The 21,000-nt window shown below is 44.3% G+C and overlaps 1 protein-coding gene and 1 long non-coding RNA gene across 2 annotated transcripts; one reads left to right on the top strand and one right to left on the bottom strand.

Moving 5' to 3' along the window:
• Positions 1–340: 340 nt before the first annotated feature.
• Positions 341–17,443, bottom strand: onecut3a (one cut homeobox 3a). Its single transcript, XM_034700949.1, has 2 exons — positions 16,405–17,443; positions 341–1,668 (listed from the first exon to the last, which is right to left on the bottom strand). Exons 1-2 carry the CDS (start codon positions 17,441–17,443, stop codon positions 1,376–1,378), a joined length of 1,332 nt encoding a protein of 443 aa, XP_034556840.1. The 3' UTR covers positions 341–1,375.
• Positions 2,645–5,285, top strand: LOC117825256. The gene is made up of 3 exons (XR_004633821.1): positions 2,645–2,995; positions 4,825–4,949; positions 5,208–5,285. It is a non-coding gene; the product is annotated as an uncharacterized LOC117825256 (long non-coding RNA).
• Positions 17,444–21,000: the final 3,557 nt, after the last annotated feature.

The raw sequence follows: 21,000 nt of genomic DNA, 5'->3' as shown, positions 1-21,000 counted from the left end.
CCTCCGGCTTCACCAGTGCTGGTTGGATGAGGAACAACAATAGGATAATGGTTAGCTATTGATCTGCCTTCAAAGAGCTGCGAGGGCCCGAATGTGTTGTGCCATGACTTCTCCTCAGCATCTAGTGGCTCTTCCCTCCCCTCTGCTCCTCTCCGAGCCCCCATTTCTCTGCCGGGTTCAGGTCTCTGCTCTCGACAGCAGGGGGCACTGTTGCTCTGCCAGGGGAGGGAGAGGTGTGCTGCTGCTGCTGTTATGAGGCCTTTGTGTCCCCATCTCCAGTGGGTTCCATGTGCTCCTCTTACATTCTGCTTTTCATATGCAGCTGTAATGTAGTTGGCTGGGTGCCCGATCGTGTTGTTGTCGCTTGGTTCTCGGTTATTGATCAGAGGAAGAGCTCCCAGCAGAACAAAGAGCATGTCCAGACATCTCGCCCTGCCTCTCCTGTTGGTCAGAGAAACACAGACTCTTGGCTCCTAGGAGTAACAATGACACGTCTCCCTGCAGGCCTCAAACATCTGTGCAAAAAATATAGACCTGGGCCTGGAAGACCTGAGTATCTACTGCAGAGCGTCTTGAGTTTCACCTTCAGGAGGGGTCAAGGCCTCGCTCTCTCTGTCTGCATCGATTCATTTTTCAATTCATTAGTTTGCCGTATGATCAGGCTGAGCTGCTCTCTGAAATGGCTGGCCATCAGGGAATACCTTTGGCCGAGGAATGAAGGAGACTACAGGAGAGGGGGGGAGGTAGAGGCGGAGAATAAGAAAGCCTTGTTTATTTTTTCAGAGGCTGCGTTTGTTTTCTTTATGGCGGCCTTGTGTGTGTGCAGGACGGGGCTCGGATAATAAGGCTATGTGCTGTTCTGTTGTCAGATTTATTGCCGTTCTTTTCGCCCTTGTTGCTTCCGTGTGCCGGCATGGAGAGAGGATGAGAGAGAGAGAGACATGAGAGGCAGACACAAAGGAGGTGAGTTGGGAGAAGAAGCAGAATCAGTGGCTACTTGGTGGATGAGGCCGGCGTGTGTCTTGTACCGTCCAACAAAACATCAAATCTTTGGTGTCTCTTTACTTTCTCAGATGCCATAAGAGTGATTTTTCTTTCAAAAAAAGACAGAATCAATGATTGTCCTTGTGTGAGTAATGCAGAGTGAACCTGACTTCACATTTCACCTTTTAGATTACGCTTGTTTCAGGTGAGAGCTTGAAATTCTGACTGACAAAAAAGATGATTGCATGGCACAAAGGATTTTTCAGGCAGAGGACGCATTCAGACAGTCCAGGACCAGGTAGGGTTGTTAGAGACAGGTTTCACAGCCAGTTTCCCATGATGCCTGTTGTTCCAACCTGGTCCCCGACCCTCTGAAGGTCCTCTCCTTCTCTCAGGCCTTAGAGAAGGTGGTGGCGGATGTGCCCGGCTGCCCTGGGCTGGCACCGTGGTCGTCGTGCCAGCGATCCACGCAGCGGCGGCGTGCGTTCATGAAGAAGTTGCTGACGGTGCTGAGCTCCAGGCCGAGCTGCTGGGAGATGGTGATCTGCATTTCCTTGGATGGACGCTTGTTCTCCTTGAAGATGGCGATGAGTGTGCGCCGCTGCAGGTCAGTGAAGACCAGGCGCTGTTTCTTGGGCGCCGTGTTGCGGTCCTTGTGTTGCTCCTGTTCTTTGCGCTTGCAGGCTTGGTGTGGATGGCAGCGGTGGGAGGGATGGGGATGAGAGTGGGAGGCAAAGAGGGGAAAGAGAACACAAAGCAAGGTAAATATACAAAAGTCATTATTTTCCTGATTAAATAACAAAGACAGAAGGTGGAGGGAAGTAAAGTTACTAAATGTATCATTAGCCAATACTTAAACACATAAAAACAAGTTTATACAGCAGCAGAGATTCTACAGCTCCATCTCTATCGCCATATTAAAGTTGATTTAAAGCTAATCCATGCCTCCTGCCCAGTGGGAATATTCCTTCCATCCTGCAGAGTGCAGACAGGGAGCCAGCCTGCGGTGAGAGAAAGATGGGGTGAGGAGGGAGGGGTGGGACTGGCTGTTGCCTGCTAGCTGGAGACACTGCTGTTTGATTCAATATTAATGCAGTTTGAGTCGCAATGGGGGACTGAGTGACTGTTGCACAAAAGTAAGCATTTTGTGTGTGTGTCTGTGGAAATGAGAGATAGAGGAGGGGCTGACACAGGGAAAGAAAAGGTTGGAGAGAAAAGAACAGAAAAGGTGGAGGAGTAAGACTGTGTGTGTGTGTGTGTGTGTGTGTGTGTGTGTAAGAGAGGGAGAGAGAGAGAGAGCAAAAGCGAGGAGACGAGAAGGGGAAGGAGGGGCGGCAAGTGTAGGAGAAAGAGAGATATTGACCGACTTTGCTGTAGGAATTGGGGGGTTCTCTGTAGGGACTGAGGTCAGAATCCCCCCCAGCAGGTCTACAGTCTGCTACTTCAAACGGAGCCCACTGGAGCCCACTCTATTGAGCTCTGAGAGGGTATTTATAACCCACTCAACCCACCCCCCCTCCCCAAACACAAACACTCAAGAGGTGCATGCACTGGCTGCTACGAGCACCTTCCCATACGCAGAGCAATTTTCAAAAGAAAACACACCGAGTGTTCTCTTCTAGGTTGGGGAGGGGGTCTAAGGTGGTGGAGGGGTTGTAGGCACCAAACACAGAAATTAATAGTTAATAGAGTGTTGTATTGTGGGTAAGTGTGTTGTAAGTCAAAGTATTTGTGGGAAACGAGTGGAAAGCCGCAGACAGATTCAGCGTAAAAGACTCAAACGGTGTCCAGAGATGTAGCGGGAATTGTGTGAGTGTAGAAGTTGTGTGTGGAAGGTTAGGGCTCCACCTCTGCAGCCACATGTTCCCCTGCTGACTGAGGATCGAATCCTGCCAGAACGGACTGTGTGTCCCTCTCAGCCTCCCTACTGTCTCCACAGAACGAGAGCAAATTGGAGAGAGAGAAAGAGAGAGAGATGCCATCCCTGAGGGGTCTCAACCTGCTGCCGTTGGTATTGTCTAATACTTTCATACTCGCCTTCAATAATGTCTCACTCCCACGCTGTGTGTGTGTGTGTGTGTGTGTGTGTGTGTGTGTGTGTGTGTGTGTGTGTGTGTGTGTGTGTGTGTGTGTGTGTGTGTGTGTGTGTGTGTGTGTGTGTGTGTGTGTGTGCATGTGTGTGTGTGTGTGTGTGTGAGAATCCTGATGCATTTAAGAACAGATTTTCTTTTCTCTCATGTTCTATTTGTGTGTAAGTCCGTGTGTGTGTGTTTAGGGGGAAGGTTGTGATTATGCTGAAGTGGCTGGAGCCAAGCAGTGGCGCTGTGTGTCTAATTACAGTGGAACAGAGCCCATTGATCAGCCATTGCAGTCCAATCTGTTTACTACAGATGTCTAACCTGCACACAGGCCCATCCATCATATTCATATTTCACATCAACACTGCAGCTCTATCTCTCTCTCTCTCTCTCTCTCTCTCTCTCTCTCTCTCTCTCTCTCTCTCTCTCTCTCTCTCTCTCTCTCTCTCTCTCTATCTATCTATCTATATAAACATATACATATCTCGAAACACACACACACACTAGTATGCTACACACAAATGTGTCTAAATGAAGGCTTGTATTTACAGTATGTATATCATCGTATGAACTGCCTTGATTTATTGCAGGGTTAGAAGCAGTCAGAACCACGAGGGAAAGGCAGAGGATGATTTATTCTTTCTATGATTTGGATTTTAGCCAAAATTATTAATGTTGTCTGAGTAGGTCAGATAATACACGAGGAGCATGACAGACCAATAAAGTTTAAACAATGAAATATGCACTAAAATGATACTTTCTTGCTGCTGCTGATGTCTTATTCTCTTGTAAAGTTGCACTTACTATAGTATACAACCAAACCCTTTACAACCCTTGAGTGAGACTTACTTACAACCACATACAAAGCTAGATTTTTTCTAATGTTTTCAAGGAAAATTTGGAAAAATTCCAATTAGGCATTTATAAGGACATCTTTGAAATCACATTATCATCTTGAGTCTACTATAAGAAGTTTGTTACACAAATATTAATATGATTACTTATTGATGAAACACCTGTTTAAAAAAAATAAAATCTTACTTTGTATTGCTTTTATCATTTGGTCAGGTTTTCTCAACATTCAGTTAATATTCAGGCTCCTGTACAGTTTGAAGTGTTTTGGTTTGTTGGGGTGCTTTCCAGTAAAGCCTGCCTGTGTCAGAAGATGTTAAATAAAACCAGAAATGAACACAACTGAGATCAACTGTTGTTAAAAAGTCTCTCCTATTACAATAATTAACTTTTAGTGGTCGTTATTTGTAGGGCTTTCTAAAAGTAAAACGTGCACTCACATGACTTGGACTTAGTATGATTGCTTACAGACCATATAGTAAGCTGAAATCTTAAAATCAGAGCAGCATCTGCTTTCAGGAAACAAAACCAGCCAAGCAAGAAACACATTATAGTTTGTATAAGTATTCCTATAATGGTTGAGTGTGTGCAGCCCTTTGGATGTAAAGGCAGTTTTCAAACCGCTCCTCCCAAATCTGACATTTACCCATTTCCAGATAATGCTGCAATTTCAGACTCGGGCCATTTTTTGTTTACAGTTTACAGATTTAATGATTTGGTTGCACATGCAACTCTTACGTGAGAAAACAAGATTTTACCAATATGTGAGTATGCTCTACTTGTTCTCTGTTTTGGGACCTGTGCTGCACCAGCTCCTCACTGACTAAGGAGAAGCTTCTACTACCACCCAGGAAATACATATAATCCTCTCCTGCTTTGACTTGTATACAGAGGATTCGTTTCTCAACAGGAAAAAGATCCTGGACATGCAGAGAAGCTCTGAAGAGGCCTGTGAAGCCTGCGCAGGAGCAGTGAGCAGTGCTGATGCACAGAAGCTGACCACCTATGGGAACACTAATATCTACAACCAATTATGTAGGCTACAGATACATTTTTTTTCATTCTGCACAGTTTGCTCTTCTTTTAAGTATGGCATTTTAAATCAACCACAACTACAAATATTTGTGGCTTGTACAGGAACTAAAGCAGCAGCATTTTTATAATCCACACTGCTTTTAGAGCAACTTGCTGCATTTTTCTTTCTGGAACAATAAATGTAATATTATTATCAATATAGATTTATTACGATGTCAATGTTGAAGACCTCTCTGAGTTTCCATTTATTTTATACAGCTTCCAGTTACCTGCTTGCCTTTACTTCTCTCCGGCGTGTTACCTTTTCCCTCTATATTTCATCTGGATGTGTGCCCTTCTACAGGTACATTTTTAATCATACACACACCGGTGTTAAAAATATGAATGGTTAAATCTTGAGTATGTTTTCCACAATTTTGTATGAACAGGCACATTTTTTCTTGTAGTGGGAATAGATTGTTCAAATAGCCTTTCTGTCACTATGTGTATCTATAGACAGGAAATTCAACATGGATCTGTTTAACTACAGAGAAGAGGATTGAATTGATCTGACAACAAATCTGTGAGAGGTCAAAACTGGGGTCATTAAGGTTTTTGTTTTCAATTTTTCTACTCTTTCAATTCAAGATTTAAAGTTTTAAAAGCAAAGTATGACTTGTATCCACACGAACAGATGATAAGCAGATAGACTGTAGCTATAGGGGTGTGTGCCTCTACAACAAACTCAGACAGTCACAGTTCCTCCTCCACCTCACCGCTGTAAAGTCACGTCCTGCACCCCCACCCTCACCCCCCCAACCACCGCGTGCTTTGTACAGTGTCGGTCGGCAGGTGTCGCTCTCACCGTGGCCCCGGCTGCACGGGGCGCCATAGTGCGCTGCATTTGCTACAGGCGCTGGATTTAGTAATCAATATCGATCGATCGGTGAGGAAGGGGGCCCTGATTACTGAACCAAGCTCAGCGTAGAAAAGAAAAAAAAATCGATCATTGCAGCTTTTAGAGCTACAGTAGGCACCGAGCAGAGAGACGGACAGAAACTCATGCACAAAGAGCCACCGGACAGGAGCAGAAATCTTGGTTCGGTGTTGAGTGTTTTTTTTTTATCCTGAGGTGTACACCCTGCTGTTTGTACTGCACGTGCAGACAGAAATGTGATTTCTATTACTCACTATCCTATGTGGAGCTGTGAGTAAGAACTGACCTACTTGGAATGCACCCCTCAGGTTTTACAAATAAAACTGATTAACTATTAGACATTTTTTAGAAGCTTCGTTCTATGTTTCATTTTCTTGTTTTTTAAATCCCCAAAGTCCATTTTTTTAATCCAATGGCCCCTGAAATCGACTTTAAAGTCAGACAATCTTTCCTCTTAAATTCTCAAAATTCATAAAAGACTGATTCCTCCACTTCTCCCATCTGCTCTGTTAAAAAGGAGGTATCACTCGGGCCTTTCCTCTTCCGCTGATGACATTAATATTCTTTGCTTCACGACAAACCAAGCGAGGTTAAGAGAAAGGCCCTGGGTGTTCAATATCGATCGATAGATTCGTGAATAATTCGTGTGTGAAATTCAGTTCGTCCAATTAATTATGCCTCGGAGGAGGAGGAGGAGATGGGGGGTGAGGAAGAAGAAGGGGGAGTGCAGGAGGCCTGGAGAAGAGATTCATGAAGGGGTGGAGAGGAAGGAAGCCTGATGATCCGGATTTTCTTAGCGGACTTTAAAAAAGAAATCAGAGAAGGAAAATAAGCATCTGATCATCACCTGTTTAGAGGTGTGTATGTGAGGTGGTAAGCGCGCTCACAGCTGTCTCTGGCCTCCTCTGTCCCTGCAGATGTGCGTCCACCTTGAGCATTAATCATTTATTGATCATCGCTGCCCTTCCTGCTCATAATGAGATAGTCAAAAGAGCTAATATTGTGCCTGTAGTGTTTTATGAAACCATGATCACACATTACGCATCTGGAATCATCCCTGAAGCTCCTTTTTTTTTTACTTTCGGTTTGGCTAAAAATCTTTCCTCACACTCCTGCAGCCCTGTTTGTAAAGCACGCGGGGTCATCGTCTGCTGATTTAATTAATTTACCAATAAACATGTTTACCGGTCACGGTTCAGTTCGTATATACACACACACAAACACACAAACACACAAACACACACACACACACACACACACACAAACACACACACACACACACACACAGCTACACATTCACAAACTGCAGCTCTGTTATTGTTGGAAAGCAATCCCGTCCTCTCTACTAATCTATGCAGTCAACTTGTAGTTGCACTCCTCTCCCGTTGCATGATGGGGCAATTTGATGTTTGAGCGTCACTCTCTTTATTAAGTAACGTCTGTGCTGCTTCACATGGACTGTTGCTCTAAAGATTGATAGCAGTGTGTGTGTATACGGTGGCATTTATTTCTACTTGGCTGTAGGGCAATGCCAGTCTCTCTCCTTCTCTCTCTCCCTCTCTTTCTTTCGCACGAGGCCAAAACACTTCCAGCTCAATACTCCTTAATGTAATGAGTGAGAATTGGTGTTAATATACTGATAAAGCGACACAATTTGTTTGTTTGCCTTCTCCCGCGACTCGGCTGCGAGGCATTTCTTCTCCAGCACTTCAATAACACTCAACCTGAACTCAGTTACACCTTCGCCCACATCAAACCCTCAGTCCTCTGCAGTTCGCTTGCCTGCAAACATTTCAATTTTATCTCTTCGCTGCATCATGCACTGGAATCTCACACGTTGCTCTGACAAACACAGCCGACGATTTTTATCTTCTATTTGCAAGTGAAGATGCACAAAATGCATTTTAGGATTATAATTTTAGTCAGCAACCAAGTGTTAAACCTAAGAAATTGCAAGTAAAAAAAATCAATGCCCAGTGAAGGCAGCCAGTGATGATCACACTTCTTATGAGGTTTTAGATAATTAAACGCACTGAGCCATTGAGAGGAGCGTAGAAATGACTGGATTTGAACCTGCATCATTTGGTGCCAGTTTAATAGCAGCCTTGGTCTTCATGCATGTCCCACTTATTTGAATAAGCGGCTCCATTGTTGGAGTGATACTCTTATCTGCGATTATCATTGATTCCATTCATAATTGCTTTGGCCAGTTATGCGTGATGGCGGTAATGATCATGATGCTTTATTTTGAAAGGGGACAGGCGGGCCGCAAACAACAGGTGTAGTCCGGCACAGTGTGTTTTCTTCTGGCATTAACGCATTTGTTACCTGTCCATCTAAAAATCTCATGTTAAATTTGAGAAATAAAAACATACAGTTACAAAAACAGGCTATCATTTTGCACACGCGACAATATCAATTTTAAAAATTAAAAAAATATATAGGTTATATATATTTACCTGCTTCAAAATAAAATCAACCTCATACAAAATAATCACGCACGTCTGCGGATGTGAAACCAGGGCTCAACTCCTTTTTATGCTCATTTTTTCCAGCTCAATTGAATTACCACACTTTATTAAACCTGTATTAAATCTGTCTTGAGCTCTTCTTAAAATAAAACACAGAAAACGGACAAATGTAAGGAAAAATATTAAAAGAAAGTCAGCCTGAAATAAGGATGATTAACATCATCTTCAGAGCCTAAGCGAGTATCAGAGGTCAATTACGTCACTTTTTTCTCTCTCACCATTCCACTGACTAAAAGTAACATCACATTTATCCAAAATAGTTTAATATTCCTCAGATGCAAGCTGTCACTGCTCTGCTCATTTCATAGGCTATTTGTCGCAAGAGAATCATCAAAGTGATCTGCAGTCTGATGATTCTGTTTACCCTCCACAGGGAGACAGACAGCTTTTCAATATGCAGGAATTTTACAGATTCAGTTCAATACAGTTCTCACTCAATTATATGAAGAGGGAGTCAACAGAAATATTTCTGAAACAGCTCTCATTTCGCTATGCATTTATATGGTCTATTTTCCTAATACTAAACAAAGAACTAAAGTTTGCCATAATAAAAAAGATTGTATCCTGTAGCAGCTTGGTCCCTTTTAATGGAGGTTTTGTTTTTCAATGTGGTCTTATTATGTAATGACTTTCATAATTTGATTTTTTGAAGCATATTTATCGCGTTTGTTGAAGTAGTAAAAAAAGTCTAAATTTTATGTGGTTTTATTTATCACAATATATCTTAAAGATTTATTTATTAAAGGGCTTGCTAAAAAATCATATTGAATGGCGTTATTCCCCCCAATTCCGACCACTGATGGCTGCTATGGTATAGGCTATAATGAAAATATAAAACATGTAAATAAAAAACGTAATAAATGCTATTTGTTGGCATTAAATGCATTGTTGGAGCCTATAACGACTGAAATCCTCAAACATGAAACTGATGTTGACACTGACACACACACACACACACACACACACCTACACACACACACACACACACACACACACACACACACACACACACACACACACAAACACATATTGCAGAGCTTTTCCACACATTCAGAAATCCTGATTACAACAGTCAGCACTTTAACACCGGCTAAGTAAAGAAACAAATGAAACACATTCATAATTTGGAGTGGATAACCTGCAGCCAGTTCGTTATATTTAATAACATATTGTGTACAGGCGGTATGCGCTCCCATCGATTCATTCATCAATTGATTTCACAGCCGTTTTGTTCCTTTGTTGATCTGTGTGGGGTTGCCCAACCGGAGTTTCGGGTTGCTTGTGTGTGTGTGTGTGTGTGTGTGTGTGTGTGTGTGTGTGTGTGTGTGTGTGTGTGTGTGTGCGCGCGCGTGTGCGTGCGTGCGTGCGTGCGTGTGTGTGTGTGTGTGTTTGCGGTTTTGTTGTGATCGACCCTGTACAAAGACTTGCACAGGTTCTGTACAAACCATCTGTATAGGATCTCATTTCATAAAGGCCGAAGAGGTGGAGACGTGATTTGTTCCATCATTGCAACATGCATCCTGATTTATTTTTACAGCAGATTATTTCATCCAGTGAGAAACAGAACCACTTTATACTTTAACATGTGTTACAAAAAAAATGATTTCTTTACCATATTTCGCAATGTATTGTCTCCTGTGTTTTTTTCCCTTTTTAGGTGTGGAACAAATTAGTAAAATATGGTTGTATTTTATAAAACTAGAATATATTTTTTGATTTGGTTAAAGTGTTTTTATTCACTTTCCCGCCACACACATGATCAGCTGTTTTAAACAAATTAAAAGTCAAGAATTAAGTGAAATAATTTGTGTCCACCTTTTAGAGACTTGATGTTTTAACACCTAACACCAGATTAAAAGACATGATAGGGCTGAATCGCGCGCGTGTCTTTTCCTCTCTTTAATTGCGCGGACATTGTCCTTGCTTTGTGTTCTCCTGCTGCGCATTAAACAAGCCATTATCGGCCCTCTAATAAGCGATGGCCTGTCAGGGCGTCAGATAAGCAGCCAGTGTGTGCAGGACACAGATTTATAACTAATGTTCCCAAAATGTAATCTTTTACTTTTAACTCTTAACTTTGAAGGAAAAGAACATCTGACAGGCGTTAGCTTCACAAATAAAGTGTTGACGCCTCACCATGCTGCTCAGTAAAATAGAACATGAAGGAGAGGTAGTGGCTGATAAAGGTTAGAGAATGCAGTGATAGTGTAATATAACTTCAAATCCTGTTTAACTGTCAAAACTTGCAAAATGAGGTTAGAGGGGATACTGTTATAGGAACTTGTGATGCGTCCAGATGCGCAAGGCGCACGGTGCTTCAGCCCAAGATTATTATCTTTTTTTGGGGGGGGGGGGGGGCACCCCAGCGTTACATAACAGCTGTGGAGATTCTCTGGTCAACATCTTTACTTGCACAAGACTGCTCTTTGGACGCGTCACCTGCTTCTGCACTTGCGTAAACCTCTGCAGATAGCGGAGGGTCAAAAGGCACAGAATTATTTGTTTTTTAAGCATCTTCACACGCAAACACAAAGACAGAGAGCTCACCATACATTTTGCATTATGACTCCTTTATCAACCGAACAGCGCGAGGAAGAATGACGACGTTTAATTAAGACCATGTTAATTTTTTTCGGCCCCTTTGTGATTTTGCCTTGATTTGGGGCACACACGCAGCGCCGTTAACCCGTTGATGCTAGCCGCGTGCATTCAGTCGACTCTGCCAGCAATTTGATTTAAAGGTCATTCTCTCCTATCGATCCGGTTTGGCGAGGGGGCGACGGAGGAGCGTAGGAATTGATCATCTAAAATAGAAGAGACGGTATTCGAGACTGTACAGAGTCCAGACCTCTGCTGCATTTATAATTGCTAAGCACGCCCCCCGTGTGAATTGGAAACGGTGTGTGTTGGTGTGTGTGTGTATTAGGATGTGGGAGACAGTGCAGGCTCTTGCTTCTGTCGCTGATCTGATTTCTATTAAAATTACATTATTTGGAATAATAAGGTCGGCTGGTCAGAGGAGTGCGTGCAGGACGGAACAGTGTGGGTGGGATGTATAATGAGCAGAAAGAGGTTAACTGTCTGTGAACTATAAGCCGTCTTGTGCTTCTAATCCTCTGTTATCACAGAAATGGAGATCAGCCTCAAAACCTCTTAAAATCGCAAAAGTCAGCATTTGTCCGTTTGGACCAGAAGGCATGCGGCGAGATGTGCAGCAGTATAGTGGGAGAGCATGCTAAGTTTATTAGTCACTGTGTTCTGTGTTTTGAAGGGTGAGCTGTTAATGGGAGAAATGGTGTTGCATGGTGGAGATGGAGGGGGTTGCATGGCTGCATGGCGCAGCTCCAGAGATGGAAAGCAGAGGCCGGGGAATGGAAATCGATACAGATTCAGGGCTCACCAGATCGGCCTTAACAATGTGGCGCAGACGCACTCTACATCCCGATCACATACACACAGGAGAGGAGAGGAGGGGAGGCGACACGTATGCAGGCTGTGATATGCTCCCGTGTTATGCAGTGGTGAACAAAAATTTCATAGGAGAATACGCAACATAATTCATGGTGCATGTTTTTCTAAAAAGTCCTCATCCTTATGTAAGTTGCATGATGCATTCCATAATGAGTCTACATACCAGCCTGTAACATGAAGATTTATGTAAATATAACGCTGCATTAATCAGCTCTACCCTCCAACATACGGACAGCATCTTATTGCCTGGTTGCAGATAATGATGCAAGGCGTGAGATGTCATTTCATCTGGTCTGAGCCGCACTGAACCCGGGATTAAACCCAAATAGCCTGGAGGTATAACCTCCAGAAAATGACTGTTGCTCTCCCACCAGAGGATTTCAAAGGTGATGCTTGTACATGCGTGTCTCACTACTTACAGCACACGATGCTGTGCTTAACGAACAACGAGCCTCTGAAACCGCAGCTGCACTGTTTACACCCCCCCCCCCCCCTATCTTCCCCTCACACATCAATTATTAAAGTCCCAATCGATCATTTCGCAGGCTAACATCAAGCCACATCTTCATGAGAAAAAAAAATCCTGTTTTAGATTAACCCGCATCAATCACATAGTAATGCCCCATCCAATTAAATCCATTATCCCGGCTTAAATGACCCAAAAGCACCACCCTGGACTATTTTTGTTGCTGCGGGATATTTCTGTAGGCATCCTAAAATAAGAAAAACGACCTCCAGTTAGTGTTTCTGCAGCCAACAGAAGGTGTGAGAAGAGATTTAAATGGAAACCCCTGTTGGACTGGAAAGTAGGGTGCTGGGTGGTGTGATTGACGCGATTGTGGATTGTAATATTGATCGATGGGTGGGAGCTGTTGGATGAAATAATGGTGTTTAGGGCCTACAAGAATGCTATTAACTATGTATTGGTAAAACTCCAGTTCACCACCTTGAACTGTCCTCCAAACTGAGAGAAGGTGCTGCAGCTGTATGAGGGTGCGCAAATGTTTCAGCACTCTGGACAGCGCCTCGAAGCATACTTTAAAACAAGGGGAAAGGAGCAGGTTGGGCGCTCATTAGGTAACATTTTACAAGATATATTATATATTGATATTATATACAAGATACAAACGTGTGCAGAAAAACGTGTTGCATCATTTTACATAGGCCTATTATGCTTATTTTTTACGAGTTTAATGCATTTAAAAGTGATAAACGCTTGAGACGAGCTCTTACTTCTTAAGCCAAGTCTAAAAATAAAGGTATATCCCACAGGAAGGCAACCCAATAGAACTATACTTACCAACTGGGAAATGAATAAAGGTATTGCGGAAGTGCACGTGCAGAGGGCAAGGGGCGCAGTGTTATGGTGGATGGCGGTGGATGGGGAGGAGTATTGCTCCGGGATTAGGCCTGTGTAAACTGCGTGTAGTCCATTGAAACATGAATAGAGGCCTCTCACCCTCATTCTCTACAATGTTTTCCCTGAGTGTCCTGTGGGTCCTGACCTGCGCCCCTTGGCACGTGCTCTGGCCATTCAAATGGTAATAAACCAACTGCGCTTTTTTTCTCTTTTTTTTGGTGAGGGATGCCATGGCACCTCATCACTGTCACGGGGAAGAGCTGATGCGTGAAAAGGAGGATATCTGAGAGATGTAGTCGATATAAAATAAACCCCTGAAATGTAAGGGAGAATTGGCGATAAAATTAGATATTTTCTGGTGAATCGTGAATGTTACTGGTATATCTATGTAGCCTAAACCCCACGGGGAAAGTGAGTGAGGGTGCATTACACACAACAAATAGAACATGATTACAGCAAAGAAAAAAAGGTGTTGCAATAGCGTTCTTTTTTATAACAGCTGTCCCATTTCCCCCCTTTTCCGGCCCCCGCCTCCCCCTCCGCTCCGGGGGAGAGACCAATGGGAGAGAGTGCTGAGGCGGGATAATTGATAGATGCACTGGCTATCCTTATCGATCAGGGCCGTATTGACCCGACCAAATACATTGAGATGGAGTGTGGAATTCAACACAGATGCAAAGACGAATTGTTTTCATCGTTAATACGATCTTTAAATGCCTCGCAAAGCTCACTTTGCTCGCCTCTGTCTCACTCGTGCAGCTTTACAATGAAGCTGCCTGTTTATTTATACAGTAGTATTTGTGTACGTGTGCTTTAAGATCCTCAGAAAGGCACTCAAAGGTTAAAGCTTTTAGCTGCATGGGCCTGGCTCTGCATATGAAGAACACAATAGGTGGGGAAGCCTGTGGGTCTTTGCCCTCATTGCATTGGGAGATGTTGAGCGTGAAGGACACACACACACACATTCCCCCTTAAACGGGCCTATCTCTGTTGTGTTTTTCGTTTCAGGGCTGGATTGTCGTGTGTGTACGTGTATCTCTCTCTCTCTGCGCGTGCGTGTGTGTGTGTGTGTGTGTGTGTGTGTGTGTGTGTGCGTGCGTGCGTGTGTGTTTTTGTGTGTGTGTTTGTTTGTGCGCGCGCGCGCGCGCGCGCGTGTGTGTGCAGACACTGGCATTTTCACATTAGCTAAGCAGGGCAGCGGCATTGATTTGTGTGACTGTGATGAATTTGGAATAGTAATTTGAATTTATTGATTGATGTGGCCGAGCGAGTATGGCCCAGCCTCACTTTCAGCATCGCAAACCCCCCAACTCCCACTCCCAGCCCACATGCGCACCGAGGATAATGGTGATTTTAAATGCAATAAGTAAAATGTTGCTCCGTGCATTTACATACAAGTCATTTGTCATTTAGCCAACGTGATTTTTCTGTCCGACCCATTGTGGCAGTAGGTTAATGCAGAATACGCAAAAAGCGCTGGAAATCTGCTGATAGAAACACAGATTAACATATTTAGTTGATTTTGTATTAAAGTGTTAAAAACAAAATGTTTATTAAAATATATGGCCACTGAGTCAAAAAGGAAGAAACAGCACAAAAGTGAAGCTCTAATATCCACCCAACAACCACATACACACATCATACAGCCAGGCTGCCCTGCTCCTGACCGCATTAGGATATGCAGGAGGTGTGCACTGCACAGGATTGTGCCACTCCAACATGTCAATTGGATTGGGGGGGGGGGGGGTTTATCCTGGTGCCGAGTGTGGAAGATATAAAACCCCACAGCCCAATTAGCTTTAACAGCAGTGGCACTTAAAGAGACAATTGTGGAGTGTTTAAATCTTTATTTACCAGAACCCCACTAAATGCGCAAAGGAACAATTTACATGCCATTAAGTGCTTTTCAATAGGGCATTGACTGGAACTAAAATATGCCACTATATCTGCTTAATTGAACTGTTCTCTGAAATACGACACAGAGGAGCTGATTGACGTTTGGAGGCGCTGCACGTCTAAACGGGGCCTTTACACAAACATCGATGAGAGGGGACCTCTCACTCACATCTCTGTTTTAACCCCACTGCGACGGCTATCGTTTTCATTTGTGTCCTGTTAATCAGGTGTGAGAGGGTTTAAAGGGGGTGGGGAGTTGGGTTCTAATCCCTGCGTTTATGTTGGGATCTTCGCGCAATAAAATCCACAACGATGGATGGAAGAGATGTGCCTTTCAGGGTGGCAAAATGGAGAGACAGAAATGATTTGTGTCACAATTTGGATGTACGGCCATCTCTGTTAGCATTTCTCAATGATCCCACAAATATACCCAAGACACAAGACGCAATAAACATAATCCTTATACAGGCCCCAATTCAACTTTGGAGGGCAGAGGACACAAAATGGGCCAGAGAAAGACGCATCTGTTTGTGTCTCTGTCTTTCAGATCCAAATCGATGATTTATCAGTGCGCTGCTCTGAAAGGGGACGCCTGGACCTGAAATATTGATCCATAGGAGGTCATGCTCCTCAGACTCTTTGGCCAGGCCTCAGACGATCCTTGTTTGCGCCTTATTTGACAGGACGAGTATTACATCAAGTGTGTTTGATTCAAAAGAGTCCAAAGTAAAACTTGGTGTTTACTTTGATCTCAGAGTGAAGATTTGTTTTACCTTTAAAGTAATTGCAGCAAGATGTAATCAATTTTGGTCACATCCTGCTTTGATTTCCTTTGTTTGGTCTCCTGTGTGTGTATGTGTGCGTGAGTGTGTTTGAGAGAGAGAGAGAGAGAGAGAGAGAGAGAGAGAGAGAGACAAAGTGAGAAAGATGGAGTGTGTGCAACTGTTTTCTGTCCGTGCGTAAACTGTGCGTAAAAACAAACACATCTGTGTAGACTGCGTTTACACCTTGTCTGCTTTTAAAAGTCACTTCCTCCCCTTTGTTTCTAACACTTCCAGAGTTGTACAGCGTCTGTTTATACTCTCATGGATTGTAGCATCAATCAAAATATAGATTTCCCCCAACATTTAACACCCCAACTGTCATGATGAAGTTTTACTCGATACAATCGACTAATAACTTCTAGTAATGTCTGTTTGAGCAGCTATTGACAGTCTCGCCACATTGACTTCTAATTGATCCCTCCACATCACTCAGGTTGGGAGCTGTCTCCTCACTCACCTGCAAGCCGGAGCGCCGACATCCGCTGGAACTCAGGCTCCTGGAGCCACTTCCACATCCTCCTGAACGTCTCCCGGCCTGATTTGAGTTTACTCCACGGTTTAGGATTCCGCAGCAGGTCGGACAGAGTTCCCTGGGACCGGCACAAGATCCTCTGAGCAAAGATGGCCTGCGGGATGCTGTAGCGCTTGAGCTCTGCCGTTATTCGCTGTGCCACCTCTTTGGTGTTTATCTCCTCCACCTGCCCCGACCCACCGCCCTGCCCACCTCCCACCACCGTCTGCCTGTCTCGGTCAGACAGCATGGACCCGTTTGCCTGAGAGTGCGGATGGCTGTGATGGTGGATGCCGTTCAAGGAGGTCATGAGCCCGGCCCCGTGGCCCCCGAGACCCCGGGCCAGGTGCTCCTCACCCCGGGACAGCATGGCCGCATGGGAGTCAAAGCCTCCCGAGGAGATCATCTTGTCGTTGGAGAGGTGAGCACCCGGGCCGTAGGCGCTGAGGGTCTGCTGGGAGCTGTGCAAAGACCCCAGCCCGTTGGAAAGGGGGGATAGAGGCTGTCCCATGCCGGACATGTCTTTGGGGTAGTGGCCGTAGAGGTTACTCATGGAGGCGAGGCTCCGGTCGTCCCTCATCAGGGTGAAGCTGCCGCTGACGTTCCCGGCTGAGAGTCGCTGGTGCGCCGGATGATGGTGAGCATGCGGGTGCGGATGGTGAAATTTCTCCGACACGGTGGATATGGGGGGCAGGTGCTGCAGCGGCGTCAGCGTTGTATAGGTGCTGCTCAGGCTCATCCCAGAGTCGCACGACATAGTCATGGCCGGATGCAGGGGCCCAGACAGCGCGTGGTCTGTGCGGTAGTCCCCCGCTCCCTCCAGTATCGAGGCCATGCTGGACACCATGGCTGAGCGTCCGTGCGACACCAAGTTCCGATGCGACGCCGACGACTGGCGCGCGTGCGGGGAGTTCATTAAGTCGCTCGTTTGGTGAGAGTGAGGAACACCGTGCAGATTTCCAATGTTTTCCATTGTAAGCTCCATCGTTGAAAGGATCTTTATTTCCACCCCTCTCACCACTCTCTCGCTCTCTCCCTCGCTGCTCTCCCTCTCTCACTGTCGCTCTGTCTCACACTCCTTTCCAATAAATTTTCAACGATTTCAAAGCCAAGCCATTGATTGTAGTTGCCTCTCTGCAGTCAATCCAGCATGGTTTTAAAAGATCGGGTCCTGGCCGCCACAAACCTCTGCTCAGCGTGTGAAGGTGCAGCCTGCTTGGATTTCTCTCGCTGTGGAGCACCTTCTACTATACCCAAAGCGCTGCTCTGCTCTCTGTGTGTATATTGACGCGCCCGCGCTCCTGTTAGGATGAGACTGAGCCTGTGCGCATGTGCGCGCCCCCGTGGTCTATCCTCGCACTCGCGCACTCTGTCTGGGGCCAACCTGACGTCACTGGCCCCTATGCCATGGGTTGCTCATGTTGCACACTGAACCGTAAATTCCCCAAAAAGATTGCATTAGACTGTGAGATAAAACACAGACCTGCTATCCAACACAGAGTGCGCAACATTTACACTTAGGATAAGAAGAGCTTGCGCCTTGTTTTTTCTGATAAAAGCGTTTGACATGGCGCCAGCCGTCCATGTGATGCCTCTGCTCAAAGTTAAAGATTAATTGACATGTGTCACATCAGGCCACGAGTGTAATTAGAAAAGCAACTTCTCTCCAGAGGTCATAGCCTTCAGCCTCCGTCTTTATTTTTCATAAATTTAAGATGCCTCTTGAGCCCATTGAATAAATATCCTCTATTTAAATGTAAATGTCAAATTCTTTAAAAGTTTAGAATATGAGATTCACGACTTCAGACTGGGGATGACCTTTGCCCTCCTAAATGATAAACAGCCTCGCAATGAGAACTAATTCGCTTCCCTCTTCCTCTGTCTGCATATGAAAATACCCAGCGTTTAAGTGCAGTGTTATATCAAGCTCTTACTTATAACTTTTGTTCTTACAACTTTTTTCTTCAGCAAATGTTACTGATGAACAAGTCTGTGGAGTTTCATTTCACCATAGCCTCTAGGCTTTGACCCCTCTCGCATCTTTGCTCCTCGGATCGAGGCCAAGAAACCCCAACTCCCTCACAACAACTCTCACATAAAATGTTCACGAAACTTCTGTATGAAACTTCTTGCTGCTCACTGACGTCAATCCAGGTCAGCAATCCATCAATGTCAAAGTATGTATGGATCAGGAGATGCATCGATAGGTTGGTGCCTGTATGCAGGAGCCCGCAATATGGATGCCATAGGCTTATAGCTGCACGGTGAGATGAAGGGGTTGGAGTTATCCAATAAGTCACGCGTTTTAGGTTGAAATTGAGTGCATTAAGCCCCTTAACAGTTGTCAAAATAGTCCCCATCCGCTATAACACAGGGTAAATGTAGCTTTATTTATTTCTTCCTATAGAGTTTGGATGTAATGTCATGTGCACCTCATGCGCAAAAACTGCAATATTTACATTTTTATGCTCACTGATTATGTAGCAGCATACAACGTTCAGGAAAGTGGAATAGTATTTTTTGTTGACATTGCTTGAAATGTGAACTTTTTCATGTATTTATTGTTTGACCTAAAAATGCCAACAGGAGGATACTAATAGAATGACCTTAAACTGTAAGATTAACAAATGTAATACTGCAAGCAGCTTGTTAAAAATCTTTTAAAATCATCAATCTGATGTTTGCGGCCTGTGTGTGTGTGTGTGTGTGTGTGTGTGTGTGTGTGTGTGTGTGTGTGTGTGTGTCTTCAGCTATAGGGTGAGATGTGCAGAGAGGAATGACACATTATATGTTGGAAAACTGTAAAGAATACGACATCAACACCTCTGTGTGTGACAAGTACCAACACACAAGGGATGTGTCCCTGTGTGTGTGTGTGTGTGTGTGTGTGTGTGTGTGTGTGTGTGTGTGTGTGTGTGTGTGTGTGTGTGTGTGTTTCCAGTAGGCCTTCATTGCTCTGTAAACTATGTGAACACAGTTACAAAGTGAGAAGCTTGGCATTTACACCGATGTTATGTAAAATGAGGCCATTAGGATTTCGACCCGGACTTTGAGAAAAAAAATAGTCCAACAATCCAGGAAGTGGCATCACTAATCATTTGCAAATTGCATAAAATAATTTCCCTGACCAGTGTTTACCAACAGTTAGGTCAGGTCCATCCATAACTGCTCTGATGAATAGTGAGATCAGCGGCCTTGGCACACTGCTCCTCTCCCCCAAATAATGAGCGTAAAAAAGTGTGTCTTTGCTGATTGCCAACAGGGGGATGGTGGCTTTTGGCTTGTGCCATCAGGAGAACAGCAGTGTCCGCTTGGGTTAATGTCCCTGTATTGATCCCAGCAACCACTGCTATCGAAAATGAATTACCGAAGCCCGCACAGCAGCGAATCCGTCATCTGTGCTCAGCCAGCCGGCCAGAGCAGCTTATTGGTCGCGGTGGTGATGGATGTTAACTTTCATTGCTGGCTCCTCGCTCCTAATTCACCAGGGTTTACAACCCAAAACAACGCGCTGAAAAGTTTCACACTCTCACCCACAACTTCTTAACTTCCTATTGCCTTCACTGTTACTTCTTCTATTATTTTTTAGAGCTCATCTGCCCAATGCCATGATATCTACGGCAGGGTCAACAGGGCGTGGGGAACTGATCAGCGTACTTTTCCCATTTTCAATCAATTCTGCTTTCTCCTATTTTACGCACTTTGGTCAGACCGTCCTTTCAGCAAGCCAAAATAAAATTTGATGCAAAGTAAACACAGCCCCAAAAAAATCCATGCATCCGCCTAGAGCTCAGTTTTAATTTGTATTTTTAATGTACTGTTTTGGACTACTCAAATAAACATATCCTATGGCAAACACAATATGAAATATTAACTGTGTCGATATCTGCGGTGTGACTGGGGCGACGCCGCAGAGAGCCGCTCATTTATTTCATATTAATAACAGCGAGCGAGGATGTGGCCTCAGCACCACGTTGGCATCGACCACACACACACACACACACACACACACACACACACACACACACACACACACACACACACACACACACAATAAAAAAACAGAAAGAAAGAGAGTAGTGATTGTGCAGTAGTATTTGTGTGTTTTTAATTAATACGTGAATTATATTCTTAAAGTTCCCATATTTTTTAAAGCTTTCCAACAACATTTTGGCAAGTCAGTGGCTTCCGTTTCAGGCTCACCATTCCAGTCTTTTATGAGGCCCAGAGCAGTTTGTTTTTATCTTTAAGCACTGCTGTCGTTTGCTGATCAACTAATCAATGCTGAACCCGGAGCTCCGGTCGATGCATTTCTGAAGGATCAATAGGGCCAAAGATGCATTCTGCTCAAATGGTTTAAGTTGGGTCTATCCTGTTATGTGTTTGACCCGTGTCAACAGGCAGTTTCATTACAGGGAGAGAGCATACTGCACTCAGTGTAAAAGTTTAAGCTCAGCTTTTCATTTGGCTGAGTGCTGCTCTGTGGAAACACACACTACATTTAATTTATATATCACAATCACTAATATTTTCAGTGTTTCC

This window comes from Notolabrus celidotus, chromosome 2 (assembly GCF_009762535.1).
Source record: "Notolabrus celidotus isolate fNotCel1 chromosome 2, fNotCel1.pri, whole genome shotgun sequence".
NCBI lineage: Eukaryota > Metazoa > Chordata > Actinopteri > Labriformes > Labridae > Notolabrus > Notolabrus celidotus.
This window is presented reverse-complemented; position numbering and strand designations above follow the sequence as displayed.

Bases quoted from the DNA above. Each gene is read 5' to 3' on its own strand.
- onecut3a (XM_034700949.1), bottom strand. From the start codon at position 17,443: ATGGAGCTTACAATGGAAAACATTGGAAATCTGCACGGTGTTCCTCAC. The intron at 1,669-16,404 runs GTGAGTGAGGAG...ATCCACACCAAG, and splicing joins GTCGGCGCTCCGGCTTGCAG to CCTGCAAGCGCAAAGAACAG.